This window comes from Erithacus rubecula, assembly GCF_903797595.1.
Source record: "Erithacus rubecula genome assembly, chromosome: 6".
Lineage (NCBI taxonomy): Eukaryota > Metazoa > Chordata > Aves > Passeriformes > Muscicapidae > Erithacus > Erithacus rubecula.
In genome coordinates, this window is record NC_136688.1 from 31451921 (window position 1) to 31468422 (window position 16502).

Here is a 16502-nt window from a genome sequence, read left to right on the forward strand (position 1 = left end):
ACAACTGATGGTCTGTACAGGCAGGCCATCCTCTCACACCGATGCACACTGCCTCAGGACTTGGTTCTTTGGACTATATTATGGAGAAAGTTATTGATTATAGGTAATCATAAACTGTTCAAAGCTACATTTTGGGTTTGTGGTTTGTTTGGGGCATTTTTTAACAAATACTGCAGAGGTTTATCAGAACCATATTTACATCTTCTGTTCCAAAGTGTAGCTGTGTTGTGATGATTCTCAGGGTCAATTATTTAGATGTTAAAGGATACATAGTCCATTCAAACAAAACAGAACTCAATAACTGGGAGGAAAGTATCACTTTAAAATACTGTGGAAAGCTTCACACTAATGACTATTAAAATTAAAATTACTGATGAGATGGAATAAGCCACAGCTGCAGCTACTGCAGATTTCTCGGCAAACAAGAGTATTGCCTAAATGAAATTAATGTTTTAATATCATTTTATATATATGGGTTTATAACATGGCAAACAAAATTGACAGTGAACCCAGAGCAACATGGCTCTATCAGACATTCTTAAATGTGTTTTACTTAATACTCCTCACACATTTATTCCCACTGTCCCAAACTCACAAGTGTTTCCTAGTGTTCCTATTGTTCCTCTTCTCACACCTCCAGTGTTTCAGTCCTCTTTCTATTTCCACTTCAACAAATATGTCTCTTTTGCTTCTGCCTTCATCTCTTCCCACCCTAACAATTGTAGCCCTCTTCTCCCAGGACCCTAAGTCCCAGTTCTTCATCCCCCCCTTAATATAAATCCTGGTGCTTCACATACACACCAAAAACTCACCTCCTTCTTTAGGCATTTCAGCAACCTTCTTCCCTCCTTTTCTGGATCAACTTCAAAATTGTCTTCTTTAAAAAATGTTGAAACATACTTAAGCATAGATGTCTCTTCCCCTCTCCTCCCCCCCCACCCCACCATTCTCCTCTCTTCTCTCTTTGTCTAGTGCTCTCCTCCCCTCAGTTCAGCAATCTCAGTTGAAAAATACTTCCTTTCTACCATAGCTCCTATCTAAAGAGCCTTTCTGTATCATTGGCTAGCCATATATTTTCTCCTTTGCCTGTACATACCTCTTAATTTCTCTCCATGGAAACTGGTTTGGGACAGTGTTCGTGAGGAAGATTAATACTGTATGGCATGCTTAAGCAGTTATTATAGGGCTGTGCTATACATGAGCATGATCTTGGTAGCACTTGGAATAAATTTGGCAGAAGCAGTAAATGCAGAATTTTGGTCTGGATGCAAAACATGCCCCAAAAGATTTTCTCTTTCCAGTTTTTATCTATTTTTACTACACTTGAAAATGAAGTGTAAGTATCCATCTTAGCTGCATATCTTTGCATCAGATTTGTCCTAACAATAAGGTACATGGAACTGTGAAATTTGTGGCTTTTCACATTATGATGTTTTCATATTTGTTCTTTTATAGACCCTAGTTTCTTGAACTAGATTTTACTGGGAACACATGTTATCAGGCACCAAAAATCAGGCAGCTAACTGGACCACTCATCTCAGCAAAACTGATTGGTGGTCAGGAAACATACATAAAATACAGCTGGATTTTCAACTCAGGCTTCTGTCAAAACCCTTTTAGAGCGCTAAATTTTTCTTTTCCTATTGACCTCTATATTTGTTTTTATTTATTTCACTGTCTCATAGAGCTAATGCACTTCCTGAAACATCTCCGAGAACTCAGGTGAGACACACAGGCTGTCTTAGGCTAGAATTTACTAGGATTAAAACATATGTGGCATTACTAGGGTCTGCTAAACTTCATGTGATTTATAAAGACATAAAGCATAGCTCTTATGATTACAATGATGCTAAAAATTTTGTGGATGATAATATAGTCACACTGGAAAGACTATAACAACTGGCGAAGAATCAAGAAAAGGAAATGGAAATTTAATTCTCCTTTACTAGTCAATCTGAATGGGTGTCTGCATTTGTAGTTTGTAAGTTTTCTTCAATTTAGACACTGAATTAAAATAAAAACATTGCTTTCATTTCATTTATACTTCATTTCTTATTATTTCTTATTATTGATTTTTAAATTCTTACACTTGAAAATACAATGTTGAACTACTTTGTTTGAAGATGCTGCCTTTGAATTTGGTGCATTTTTTTCTCTTTTCACTGTTTTTTTTTGTTTGTTTTACATAATATTTCTATTTACCTTAAATTTTGTGTTTCTGTCAAAGGTTAGTTAAAGATGCTGTAAAACTTGGCTTGAACTTCTCATTAAAGTGTTATTATAATGTTGGCTTATGAACCAATTAAGCCACAATAAAAGTTCTGTGTGGCATATTTTATAAATTATTTCTCATTAATATACATGTACCTTTAGATATGTATCACATTTGAGCTGCATATGAGTGTCAAGCACAAACCCTGAAATCTTTAGTTTAAGTGAATGTTTAGCTTTTGCAACCCTTGAATTTTCCAGCATCATCTAGTTGCTATCAAGTCCCAAGAAGTTTAAGAATTTTTTGTCCACACATACTTTTTTCCACTGGTGAGCATGCACAGAACTGCTTAGAATGGAATATAATTGAGAAATCTGGAACTGTAACCCTAGCAGTACCATAAAAAGAGATATTGCTCTGTGCATGGTTATTTTATTTTATAAAGGGGACTGGGACAGAGTATGAGCACAAATATATATATACAGTGACAAATAGGCAGTAACCTATTCCTGGTCTTAACTGTTGCAATAGAGTTGAGTTCTCAATCAATGGGCTATTGAACATAATGCTACATCTTTACTCTTCTTCACTATCATGCCTTTCTTGTTCTCCTGATTTCCAGTTCTTTTGTGTATGTAACGACTAGTCACTAGAACAAAATTAAATAAGAATATGGGCTTGGCTGTACAGCCTCTTGGTTAAGGCTCCAACTTCAGATGTGTAAAAGTTAAGTGCTGGTTAATTATGGTTGTAAAATTGCTTAATTTGGGTGGAACATCTTCAGAACATGAACTGAGAGGGTTTTGTTTACTGTACTGACTCTGTAGGTGATTCAGATATTATTTTAGAATGTGATGGACACATGCTCATGTCTGTGTTCCAAATCAAGCAGGAAAGGGAGGTAAAACTTGATCTCCTTGTTTCCAGATAAACAGTCAAATAATTATGGTGTCAGCTAAAAAGGAGAGATGTTTATCTCTGTTATTATAAGGATGAACAGGCCTGTCCTAAGATGTCTGTCTGTCTAAAAGGATCCATAGGAATCCTGATTGGACATAAGTGTCTAACTCAGAGACAGCATGGTTACTGCAGAAAGTAACTGACTGTCAGGAAACACAAACACACAGCAGAGAAAATGATGGTGGGATGAGATCTTAAAAAGCAGAGATCTACATGCCAAAAGAATTTAGGCATTTTCAGTGTTAAGTGACTGCTTTTTATTTTATTTTATTTTTTTAATGAAAAAATGTAGTTAGGTATCTAAGTCCACCTTCTGGTGATTCCTGGAACATCTAACAAGAGACAAAATTCCTTGAGAGCAGATCAGCTACAATTTAGGCACTAATGTCAACACCCATTTACTAGTTCTGCCTTCTAACTCAGAAATTCACTGAACATTTGGGATTAACTTTACAGAGCCGATGATGATTTTGATAGCAGAACTTGATTTAATTTTGAAAATTTGCCTTATACATCTGAGTGCTTCACTAGACCAGAATGAAGTGAAGAACATTGCTGGATACATCCCTGCCATTATCAGTTTTGTGGGCTCAAATGCAGGTTTATACACATATTCTTAGATGCCTTTACCCCTACGCAGTGTAGGAACAATTAGTGAAATTCTGAAAATTAAGACTCAACATCCCATCAGCCAGAACACTCTGAGCTAATATTGAAATTCATCAGCAACCAGTTATTAAAATTATGTAAGATCACACACAGTTTCCAAACTGCTCTCATAAAGAAATAAAGGTAAATATTAGATAGTTTATATAGATTGGGTTTCATTTCATGACAAATATCTCAATTGCATGCAGAATGTGGGATAGTGGAACACAATACTAGCCAGTTTTGACTGAAGAAATGCATTTCAAGTTAGTTTCTGTGGTAGGATTTAATTTTCACATTAGCTACTCAAGTGCCAATGACTGCATTAAAAAAAAAAAAAAAAACATCACCAGCTAGCCATCCCTTGACAAAAGAAAAAAAATACATTAAAAAACCTCTCTTAAGCTGAGAAAGCCAACAACTGAATCATGGTGCACAGGCTTCTCCAATGCTCTGCTCTGCTGTGCCCATAAGCCAGCTGAGTACTGAAATCAGGACAACCCAGCCTTTCAAATGTTTTAGAAAGAGTAAACCTTCAAGGTTTCAGTCCTTGCTTGTTCAGAAGACAGAAGCATGTTCAAAACAGCAGAGAGACAAAAATGTTATAGCATTCACATATATGTCCTCAATCACAGCATATCTGGTCATCTAAGACCCTTGCAGAGTACCAGCAAGCTTTATCACTGACTTGCCAGCTGTAATTTGCAATTATCTCTGGGGAGACAGGCAAGGTAGGCTAGGGAGCAAGACTGAGCCCTGAAGAGATGAAGGCCAGAAAATATGAGAGCCTGGGATATGCAGGGATAGGCTGAGGAAATGGCCCCACAGAGATTTTCAATGTTTCCATTCCAAACCAGTTTGGTTTACAACTAAGACACAAGCATCCATGAAGCATGGTCATATGGAACAAACTCTCAAAAATGTTTTTAGAACATTTCCCCCTGATTCATGTGGAATACAGAGAACACAAGATGGGAGGAGACATAGAAGTTTCACCAGTATGACACTGGTAAGATCAATATATTTACCTCTTCATTTTAGCATACTAATATGCTTGTCCCACACTTGTTCTGCTAGCAGCTCATTGCTGTGAAGCATGTATTCCATAACATGGCAGGCTGCAGCCTCATGGTGTGTTGACACATCTTTAAGTACTAAGACATTAGACACTCTGGTCTGATGAAGTCTTGCCACTAGTATTGTAAAAATTAAACGGAAAACATTTAACATCTGCATGTACAGAAAGAGAGATTTACATAAGCAGAATCTCCAGTACCCAGACAATGCAAAGAGCAAAACACAAGGGATATCAGCATGTAGATATGACTTACTGAGAGTTTATTAGATGTATCCAGATAAGAGCTATAACTTGGAAAAGAAGGAGATGTATTTATACATGGTGTATTATTTATGCCCATTACTTCTAATTGCCTAACTAGTTCTCTTTCCTCTCACGTATACTTTAGTACCCACCAACCAGAGAAAGATGTCTACAGCTAAATATCTGCCAATTATTATGGACTTTTGCTTAATATTCTATTGTTCCACTGACAGCACAGTTTTTAATATATCATTTTATACTATCCTGTACATCATCATTTTCCTGCCTCCCTTAGGGCTCTGGCTGTAATAGTTCTTATTTATTTCCACAACCTAACATATATGCAAAAGATCTTGTAGTCATGATGTCGCCCCCACCACCCTCACCTCTTCCCATCTTTGTTTTTGAAATCCTTTTTTGTCTGTTTTTAAAGTTACAGTATAAAGAAATGTGAACACAGCATGCACATGGACACAAACCAGGGTCAAACACAGCTTCTCCTCTTCAGCAGCATTATCCTGCAACCTTTTATTGTGCCGTGTAGGTTTGGGTTTTTAACTAATTAACTTGAAAGCAGATCATAAGGGAAATAAAGGAAAATGCTCTTTCTATACCGATGGGTGAGGCAGGACTTTACCAGCATGTGTAGTAACCTCTTGGAATCTGCTCAGCACCTTCTAAGAGAAGGAATGGAGTATTGACTCTGGGCTGGCAGTGCTGCAATCTGGTTAGTTGCATCAAATGCTATTTCTTATTGAGTTCTTGTTTTGCCAAATGCTTTTTTTGAGGAGGATCTGCAACAGTATAAGCTGGAGGTGCTTGAAACTGCATCACTGTGTCTGAAACAGAAGAGACATCTTTACAATCCTGGTTTTCAAACTTTCAGCAGTGTGTTTCTATAAATATATTTTGGCTGTGTTTTTTTTAAAGTGGGCTCTTTGGATCCAATTTCTTGACATTCCCTGGTTGACAGGTAGAAAAATACACATTTTTTTTTCCTTCAGATTTTAATAACAATGAAAAAGTGTATGCAAGCTTTGTGATCAAGACAGGACAGTGGGTACAAAAAGTCGTTATCTTAAGGCAAAATTTACTGTTAGGGAAAATGGAACATTCCTTCTGAACTCACGAACTGGTAGTGCATGTGCAGGTTGGTTGTAGATGGTTGCTACAATAAGGCTTCTTTCATACAGGTGTGTTTATGCCCCAGGCTTGCTGGCCACAGTCCATTCCATTTACAGAAGCTGAATTAAACAATAACTACCGCATTGCAAAAAGAAGAAGGAAAAAAAAAGGTGAGCGTCAAAGGAGATGCCTGAAAGCTTTGTTAGGGCCAAGAAAAACCCTGTTGCAGTTGTCAGAGCTTGTTGATGTTGCAGAGAATGGCACTTTTTTTTTTTTTTCTGCTGGATTTTGTGGTTCTGCCTTAGGAAAGAAGTAAAATAGAACGGAAGAACAAAGTCCTACTCTATAAATCAGCAGCTGCTCCTTGCCAGATCAAAGGAGTGACATTTTTGCTCCTGGACTACTTGTCCACTTTAGGTGCTTGACAGACAGCTAACAGCTGGCCTGTTACATAGTACAGGAGAGTTGGGCTACATCTTCTTCAGAGTAGATGACAAGCTAATCAAAGATACCCATAGCACAGGACATGTGAGTGCACCTTGATCTCTTCAAACATACCCACTACATAATTGCTAAACACCTTTATGCATTTTTGGCAAGTCGCTACTTAGGTAGTTTCCACTGAAACGTAAAAGGGAGAATTAGTGCCTTAATCTTATTTGATCAGGGAAGTTAAACAGATGTTAAATCTGTTGACAACTTTTCGGTCAATTTAGAATTGATTTTAAAAAATTAATATGCTAAATATTGGTGTTAAAAATAGGTGCAAAATACTTGAATGTGATATCAAAAACTACACTTGACTTGAGCTTTTTTAAAGTTACATAAAATGAGGTCCCTCAACTCCTGATTGCATTTTCAAGACTGTTGGACCCTAACTAGTTTTGAAAATATAATCCTAGGAGTTAAGATGACAAATCAATATACCTTTAAATGTATGAGTTACTTAAGATTTTAGAGGAGATTTGTTGTCTACCTTTAACGTGAATTTCTAAGTGCTAGCAAATCAAAGTGCATGCCAAATTAGCTAAAATTGTATTTAGCATCTCCACAAGACGTATGTATACAAACATGGAATTTTAATGTCAGTAGTAAAAATTTCAAAGTGATTCCGTTTCTAGTTGATTCTCATCTGCAATAAATCAAGTACAGGATGAGGTTAAACGCTATGACTTGTGTCTATTGACTTTGCATTTTATCTGTAAGATATGAACAGCTAAGGAACTATGTCTGTTTTTCTCCTCCCTTCCTTTCAAGTATCTTTAAAAGATCATTTTTACGGTGCGTGGTGGAAAAAAAAAAAAAAAAAAAAAAAAAAAAAAAGCATGAGCAATCTGATGGCAGTGTCAAAAGAGGAGCACCTCCTCCGGCGTGTGGTTTCAGGCGGCGCGCCCCTTGTTTCCCAGCAGGAGCGGGGGATGAGGGGATGAGGGGATGAGGGGATGAGGGGATGAGGGGATGAGGGGATGAGGGGATGAGGGCTGACACTGCAGCGGGGCTGCTGGCTGCTGAGGCGGGCACACTGTGCCGAGCGGGCCCGGCCCCGCGGGGCAGCCGCACCCCGGCCCGCCGCGGTGCTCTGGCCCCACCTCATGGCGCCCTGCTGCACAGCGGGAGCTCCCCTGGGGCCGCGGGGATGGACCACGGACCCAGCCCGGCTCTGCGGCCGGAGCGATGGCCCTTCCCTGGCCGGCTGCTGCGTGGAGCGGCTGGCGCGGCCTGGCGGGGCTGTGAGGGCCGCGGGGCTGCGGTGCCGGGTTCCTGTGGCCTTTCCTCGCCTGCCAGGGACACAAACACAAACCCTGCCCCGGGGCCAAGGCAGGGCTCCCGGGTGTGCCGCAGTGCAGGTGCTCGCCGAGAGCACCAGGGCTTTCCCCGGCACAGCCAAATCGTTCTGCGCGCTCCCAAGGAGCGCTCTGGGAACCGGGAGTTACGCGTTTAACGAGGCGCATTTTCCTCTGAGGTGAATAGATGCCCGGCTTGCCAATTCTCATGATTTTATCACAAGGCTCAAGTTATTTCATGTTAACTGGAGGTCTCAGCTCCAGGAGACAATGGCTATGTGAGAATCTTTTCAAGTAAGTTTCTAGATTTTGTGACTGAGAAGAGCATTTACAAATGTGGTGCACTGACTGAAGAACTCACAAAGTAAACAGTGGGAAGAGCTCTGTTTAAATTTCTGATTTTTTTAGGACAGTCTCACAGTTACAGGACGAGCAAAGTCATGATTTCCAACAATTGGCAGCTCCAAATGGCACGAGGTATTTTTAGGAGGTCCAACATAAACATAGAAGATGCAGCAGGAGTTCTTTGGGATGGTTAGCACCTACCTCAGGCTGCCTCAGGCAGCCAGCTAAGTTGCTCTCTCTCATCCTCTGGAGTCTTCACCAAACGTGGATGGTGACTGAGGTCCTTTGGATCACACCTTTGTCAGATGTGAGATGTCTGAGTAATCTTTAGAAAGTCGGTGTAAAAACTCCGTAACCCACCTTCTCTAACAAGGCTGTCCAAAACTAGGTGAAGCTTTGCCAGCCTGTCCCTCCCGCTTCCTCTCAAAAGCAATCACGTAACTGACTCCATTTCTCAATGTTCATGGCTTAGGGAAGCCTTATTTAGATGGCTCATTTCCAGGTGACTAACTCAGCTTTTTTAATTTCCTATAAGGAATGCTGCAAATATGAGTTGGTAACTAGGTGTGGCATAGATTCGGTGAAGCATAAACAAGGGCTTTTTCAACTATTTTTGAACATACACATACTGCCTAAACATAATTCTGTCAGTTTGGAATACATAGTGGAGGGAGAAGTTGAATAAACTAAGATAAATAGATTTTTCTTGCTCAGATAAAAGTTTAGGTGATAGACAAAGACTACTGTAAAGGCAGGGGGTAAATATTGATAAAAGTGTTTCTGCAAATTAGTAACTCTTCTAACGCATTCTTTCAGACTTCTCTGAGCAGCTCACAACTTTTAAAATTTTTTTTTTTGCTTGGGAAAGAAGTAATTTTCTAGGTTACTTAGGAAAATATATTTTGTGACTCTTGCTTATTTTCCGTTCAAAATTAGGGCATTCTTGGGCAACAAGGGATCAGTGTAGCATATGCACTTGAGCTAAACACTGACATGTTCATAGTCCAAATACTGAAATATCATTTAGGCAAGGATTTATTTCCCCATCCAAGGTGAAAACATTTGGATTACTTTTTTGAATGCATTCTTAGACTCTTACTCAGCAAAAACATTGAAGAAGGTGCTTAGACCCCATTTATTCTTTGAGCTCAGCTCCCATTTACGTAGGTTTAATAAGAGTTGAGCTTCTCATCTATGTTTGGCAGGTTTTTGAAGAATCTTGCAAGACTGTTCCCCTGGGCACTTAAATTTTTATTTTTTTTTATTATTATTCAGATGACAGCAAACAATTCTAACCCCAAGTTAGTGTTGCTATTGTCGCTACTTGTATTTTTTTTTATTTCTGTGACTAACTCTTTGACAATGTTCACTAAGTACTTCTGTCCTTTTCAAGTCTAAGACCAGAAGTGTCTTGGGCTAAAATTGAGTCAAAACTTTCCTTGTCGTTAATCCTTTTAAAGAACTGATTGTGAATTCATCTCACAAATTTGTGTATTTCTCTGGTTTTCACATAAAGAATTGAGAACCTATTTATGCAGTGGCTGGTTTGTTAAATAAAATAAATATTTTAGCACCTCGTTTTCTGGGATGGATATTTTAAGTGGAAATCCAGATTGAAGACTGACACTGAAGTTCTGCTTTGTACATGGTGGCTCCATGTTGTTCCTCAGTTTCTCATGAGGAACAGTCTAGACTGCTGGGGCAGGAATGGTTCCATTTGGCACCAGTTCATCTCAGAGAAGCTATTAGACATACAGGCAAGTGATGGGAGTTAAATATCAATCTCTGTTTGAGTTCAGATTAGATCCCCCAGTTGGGAATGAGTTACAGTTTCCTAAACATTCATGTACTTCATCCTCCTGAAACAAGACCTATTGTGACCCTATATACTTAAAGTGAATTTTCCATTATAGCCATAAAGTAAAGCTGGAGATGTTTCTAATTGTGATTGCTAATCAGTACAGTCACTAACAGTTCATTTCAAGAACTAATCTTAAGCAGATTCAGTTATGGTGTGGTCACAGTGTTTCAAAATAAAAGTACAGTAAGTATAAAAAAGACAATGGAAACAAGTTTTTTGGACTGTGCCAGTTTTGAAGAAGCAGATTAAGAGATCACTATTTGCTGTTGATTCTCTTTGCACTTTGCAGAAATACGTCTCTATGATTTTATCAGAACATTATTTTATTATAGAATAAAATGTATTATGCAAATTTGAGTTTAATGTCATTTGATATGACTTGAGATAAAATATGATAAATATATAAAGAAGATTAATTACAGGGCTTCCTATAAAGTACAGAATGCATATTTATTTTGGACAAAGAACACCAAGTCTCGATTTGAAGAGATGTGATTAAATGCATATATTTAGATTATATTGTCATGCTAATTATCAATGGTAGGAACCAATTAGGACTAGTGCTTCCAAATCACCAGACTACATTGCATATTCACTAGTGCACCTTTACTGCTCTACTGGGTTTTGCTGTAAGCAGATAAAAGTGAAATCACCCCTTTTTAAAAAAAGTCCATATTGTTGTACATTTTGAGCCAGATCTTGTTCTTTCATAAACTGTCCCACAAAAGTAACCAGAACTATTTGTGTGAGAAAGACAGGCTCTGGCTATGGGAAATAGATGTGGCTACTTTAGCTAGCAATTAGAGAAAAAATACAAGATGCAAAAAGCCTTTTGATTCAAATGGCTATTGTATGAATAAGCAAGGTTAGTAATCTGTCATTTGCAAAATGCTGGGAGTGAGTTTTTTATTGAGCCTGCTATGTCAATGACATGTATTTCTCAACATTACACACCTCATTTATCATTCTGGAATGAAGACCAAGTACCATATGAATGTAGAGTTTGTGAAGGTATTGCCTCACAGCCCTGGAGGCTGATGACCCCTCTTTATCTACACAGCAGGTAAGGCACAAACAGTGGCAATGTGAGCTCTCTTTGCAGTCCCCTGCCAGTGTGCCTGACTGTTAAGCTGGGGGAACAAAGGAAAGATAGCATATGGATAGCAGATTGTAGGAGCGCTGAAAGAGGACTGAGGAAATCTATGTTGGGTGTGTGGCTCTGCCAAAGATCTCTTGTATGACTTTGGCCTTGTCACTTAATCTCCTTCTGTCTCTGTTCCCCTCCACAAACAGGGAGAAGGCGTCTCTCCTCTCCCTCAGGCTTTGCCTGGAAATCTGTTCAGACTGAGTTGTCTTGGACAGTGTGCTTGTGAAGCATGGGGTGGAGTAAGACTGAGCTTCATTGGTTCCTCTGACTGCTGCTATCATCCAAATAATAGGCATTACTATTAACAGCAGAGTAACAAAGAAGTCCATGTCTTTTTGATAGATTTTACTCATCTTTTCAGGCCATTCAATCTTTGGCCTCTGGGTAGAGGGTAAGCAATTAGTGTCAGGAGCAGAGCTGTGAATTCTTCTTTTATAGGGTTCCAAATAATGCTGAAAACAGTGGCATTGGTGTTCTCTTTTTTCACCTGTCTCTTAATGCGTTTTGAAGACATTTGTGCCTAAATAAAATCAGAGTGTTTTTGCAACACAAACTGATGTGCTGTGCAAAAGGCTGTATTTTGCTTTACTTTGGCCCTGGATATGGCTCTTCGAGGGATTCAAAAACAGCCCTCAAAAAATGTAAAGGCTAAGGCAGGGATTCTGTTTTCTATGTCTCTATTATGCACTGTGCATATTTATGGAGCACTATAAGGAATAAATAATAATGCACAAACACTGCATTCTATGTTCTTGTCTACCAATTGTGCTGATGCATTACATGATGCTGCTACTCCTAGTGAAACTAGGATTTGATTTTTGCTTCACCTGAAATGTATGTCTGTTTTGCACCTGCAATCTTGCAAATATAAATAATTTCAGGTGTCATTTTTCAGACATACCCACCAGTGGGTGTAATGGATGCTGTGTATGAACAAGATTTTTCAGAGGAGCCATAGAAATGGAATTTCAAAATTACCTTGATGCCTAAAGCCTGTTCTCTTATGTCTTCCAAGTGTACATCAGTGTATCTTCTCTCTACATGAAGTTGTTGCTGGTCTAGAGGACATTGCTTGCACCTGCTGTTATGCAGATTTGCAAAAGAAAAATGGAGAAATAATGAAATCAGAAATCAAACTCAAGAGCCATTTTTCACAAGTTTTATCAGGACTAATTGTATCACTTTTGTTTATTTATTTATTTGTTTGTTTATTTTGATAGGAAAACAAAATATGGAGGACTCACGTTTAGGGCTTGAACTCACCTATCCAAAACAACTAGTGAATTTCCTCTAGGTAGAGTTTGCAGTGAAAGATTGCTTTATTCACATCAGCGGGATAAAATAAGGCCACACTCCTCTGGGAGTGAATGGCTGGGCAAGATGAGGTTTTCAACACCCGTCCCAAAGGTTTAGTCTGTGGAGACTGTCGAATATGTAAGGCTGGAGCACAGTATCGCAATCTCTGTGCTCAGAGGTAAAGCAGATGTTACCTGAAACCCTTAAGGATGTAGAATTTTCTTAATGCTCTGCCTTGTTGTGCAAGCCCATTGAAAGAACACTTCAGAGGGCACCCATTTCTTACTAATGTAAACTTTCTGAGGAGTATCCAAAGATGTGACCTCTGGGTGAACCTTTAACCTTCCCCTTAATTATTTGTTTGAAGACAGTGTGGAGTTCTCCTGCTGAGAGCCAAGGCCCATAATGCTTCACAGCCCTGTGAGCAGGGGTGTGTGTGCGGGGAAGTGGAGAGGGACATAAATAAGGGGACCACCAGATGTAAATAATAAAAGTGGTTGGGGTTTAAATAAAAAAAAAAAACCGAAAGAGCAATTTGGTTTTCCTGAAGAGTGGCCTGATTGAAGAAAAGGGGTTAGTAAGTTGGAAAGTGTGTGCGTGTGTGTGGGGGTGTTTCTGTGATTTTTTACAGGCCTAAATAGGAGTTCATTCCATTCTTTAAAACCTTGCCATCTGTATACACCATTAGAAGCTCATAGGAGAAGAGAAAACAGTCTTATCAGGCTTTCCTGTTAATCTCTATTGGCCTTAACTTTAGCTGATAAAAGGCGTGCTGGATGGAGGAGGTTCAGGTCAGGCTCCATTTGGTCAGCGCAGCAACATTGCTGGAAAGTAACTCAGCAAATAAGTCCTATCGGGGACCTTTGTCTCTGAGGACGGAAACACACTTCAAAATCACAGAACTGGCAGTGATACCTTCACTCTGCCACAATCAGAAGGGAATAAACAAATATATTGACTGTGTCTGAGTTTTTATTTTAATAGCTGAAGTCATGACTAATTCTGAGGCAGGATGACATTTCTGACAACTGAATGATACTTTTCCTAAAGAATAAAGAATGTCTTTTGGATGTAAACAGAAAGATGCAAAAGAGCCCTTTAGCGTTACTTGTAGCATTTATGCATCTGTCTAATGAAATTTCCACGACTGTGATTAGAGAAGATGCAATCGAAGGTGCGCCATCGTCCTTTATTATCTGCGAAGGAATTTAACCAGAGGGTGGGAGGGAGTGAGGGAAGCGTGACAAAAGGCCTTGCGGAGTTGATGCTGTATAAAGGCTAGCAATTTACTAAATGAGCAGATGAACTTAGTTTTCAGTTAACTGACTGAAAGACTTTGCTAGGCGTTGGATCGGGCCCAATGGCAATTATTGGAGGCTATTTTGGATGATGGGCATGTTAGTATTTCTGAAGAGGATTAAACGCTAGTATTCGACTTCATTAGCACTCCTTAAGGGTCACCAGGCGAAAGCCTGAGCTGTGAAATAGCACACAAAACCTGCACGAAGGCTCCAAAGTGTTCTCAAACACAAAGAGAAGGGACAAAAACAAGTGTGGCTCCCGAGTGATCGAAAATTGCCCTGTTTTCAAAGATATTTTGTGAATAGGCAAGTTTTGAAATTATTTTAGGGAAATTAATTTAGCTTAGCTTGTGCTGATGTGGATTGCTGCGCATTAAGCTACTAAGAAATATGCAAGCACTTATTTTTGGATTACTAGCAAAATTAAATCCAGGCTCCGCAGCCAACTAACTGCCTTTACCAGTGCTCAAAGCTTCGGCAACCACCCCAGTTTGAGATAAAAAAAAAAAGGTTATTTTGGGCCTAATATTAACCACATGTACCTGTGGCTGGGGGTTTCTAACGAGTTGAAAGGTGCCTGAGTTGAGGGCAGGCGGGCGGTCGCCTTGCACGGGGTGTCCCCGCTTGGACACAGAGGTGGCCCCCAGCTGGCACTGACCTCCAAACGACCCTCGCCTTTACAGGCTGCAACTGCAGGAGTTGTAGAAGAGCAGAAGTCTTTCTGGGCCGGCACTTATTGCTGCTGCGCTGGTGATAAAACTTCAGACAGCCTAATTGATGGCTTTGCTGACCTAACGATACCTTGTGAAAGCACGGAGTGGCAAAGCCTGGTCCTCATTTATGGCCAGCTGCAAGGAGAGCTGGATCCTAAGATGGAAAGGGGAAAAGAAAGTCTCCCAGCCTGTGAACTTTAACCAGGATCTGAGCCACTTAGAAGTTAAAGAAACAATTGTCTTTTAACACAAGTTTTCGGTCGCATTTACTTGTTCAAAGCCTTCTGGCAAATCCAGCTTTAAGCTGGCTAGTAAGATAAGCGTGTTACCAGTTACAATTTCTGAGCACTTAGAGGAAAATCCTTTAAAGTGAAATTATGCTCTTTTAAAAAAGCAACGTGAAGCAAAACACATTTCCACAGCATGCTGAAATCTTGACAATTTTAAAGCAGAGGTGTTCTCAAAACAGAGAAGCAAGCTGATGAAAGGACTTCTATTCTTTGTATTCTGTTGCAGGTTTATTAATGCCAGAAGAAGAATAGTACAGCCTATGATTGACCAGTCAAATCGAGCAGGCAAGTTCCAAGTAGTATCTGTATTCAAGTCCCACAGGCGCAAATCCTCATCAAGTTATTCTTCAGGAGTCCCATCACCTGGTAAATAAATGCTTCAACTAGGCATTCTGGGAGATTATTTTTTTTTCTTATGTCCCCAGAATTCCGCTGTAGGAAGCAACTTCGCTAATTGGTGCTAATTGGAGATTTCCCACCCTGACTCTACTGAAACTGCTTTTTATTTTCTCTCTGAATTGGTAATTGGGTACAAGTAGTAGTGCCACAAGCAGTTTGTTTGACTATGAGCTCTTGAATTACTCATTGCTTGTCTGCATCCAATCAGCAGGACAATCTCATTTTCTTGCTACCCACAACTCCTTGGTGTATGCATTGCTTTTACTTCTGGAAGGCGAGCTGTAAAACTCATTGTATCCATTCATTTGCTTTGACTATTCACAATATGCTACTAATGTGACATGGTACCATACTGCCAGAAAATATTAAAAGATTATTACTTTTGTTTAAGAATGCACCAGATATGCTCCCAGTGAAACAAATGATTTTTATAACAATACCTTTTCTACATTTGCATTAAAGCATTTAGAATATGTAGCACTTTACACAACAACTGGTACCATGTTAGTAATTCCACTTTCTAAAATGCATTTCCTCAGCATACCAGGGAGTTGTGGTTTCCTAATATGAGATTATGGGATAAAACTGTTCTCCATGTGGTGATGACTGTTGTCACTAACAAGGACTTTAACTTGATGGTGATTTCGCCTGCTGCTTCACTTTAAAGGTTTTTGAAAAGGTCATTAAACCTTTGGAAAACTCTTTCCATGTAGCATTAAATTTCTTTTTCATTAACAGGTAAAAAGGGGGAAAACACTAACTCAACTAACCATGCAAAACATTAAGCCAAATACAGTGTATACATTAAAAGAAAAAGCCACACCCAGAATTTCCCTGCTCATTCTAGAGTAGGTGAGAGTAGTTTTATAAGTTTTATTAAGTTTCATCGTAAATACCCTATGCCACAAATGCCAGATTCACAACTTTGTGTAATTAGAGAGGAACAGAATAGGTACTTACTTCGTTAAGAAAAAACACATAGCACTTCAGCGGGCTTCCACTGTTTTGCATTAAAGGTAAGTAGAGAAACAGATCCTAAGCAAGTGAACTGACTTGACAAACTTGTTTATTGGGCCCCCTATAGCATTTTTATTCTATAG

At 39.3% G+C, this 16502-nt stretch overlaps 1 protein-coding gene across 15 annotated transcripts in view; it reads left to right on the top strand.

Annotated features, from left to right (window-relative positions):
- Positions 1-16502, top strand: part of MEIS2 (Meis homeobox 2) — a 171775-nt gene that overhangs the window by 149949 nt on the left and 5324 nt on the right. For 7 of the 15 annotated variants that reach the window (XM_079308676.1, XM_079308688.1, XM_079308685.1 and 4 more), the window contains one exon: positions 15230-15369. The exons of 1 other annotated variant lie outside the window; for it this stretch is intronic. In XM_079308676.1, the coding sequence (XP_079164802.1) occupies positions 15230-15369 (140 nt within the window). Of the gene's footprint in view, positions 1-6334; positions 6446-15229; positions 15370-16502 lie in introns of those variants that run through there. 7 more of the 15 variants (XM_079308689.1, XM_079308684.1, XM_079308677.1 and 4 more) reach the window with 3 other exon arrangements.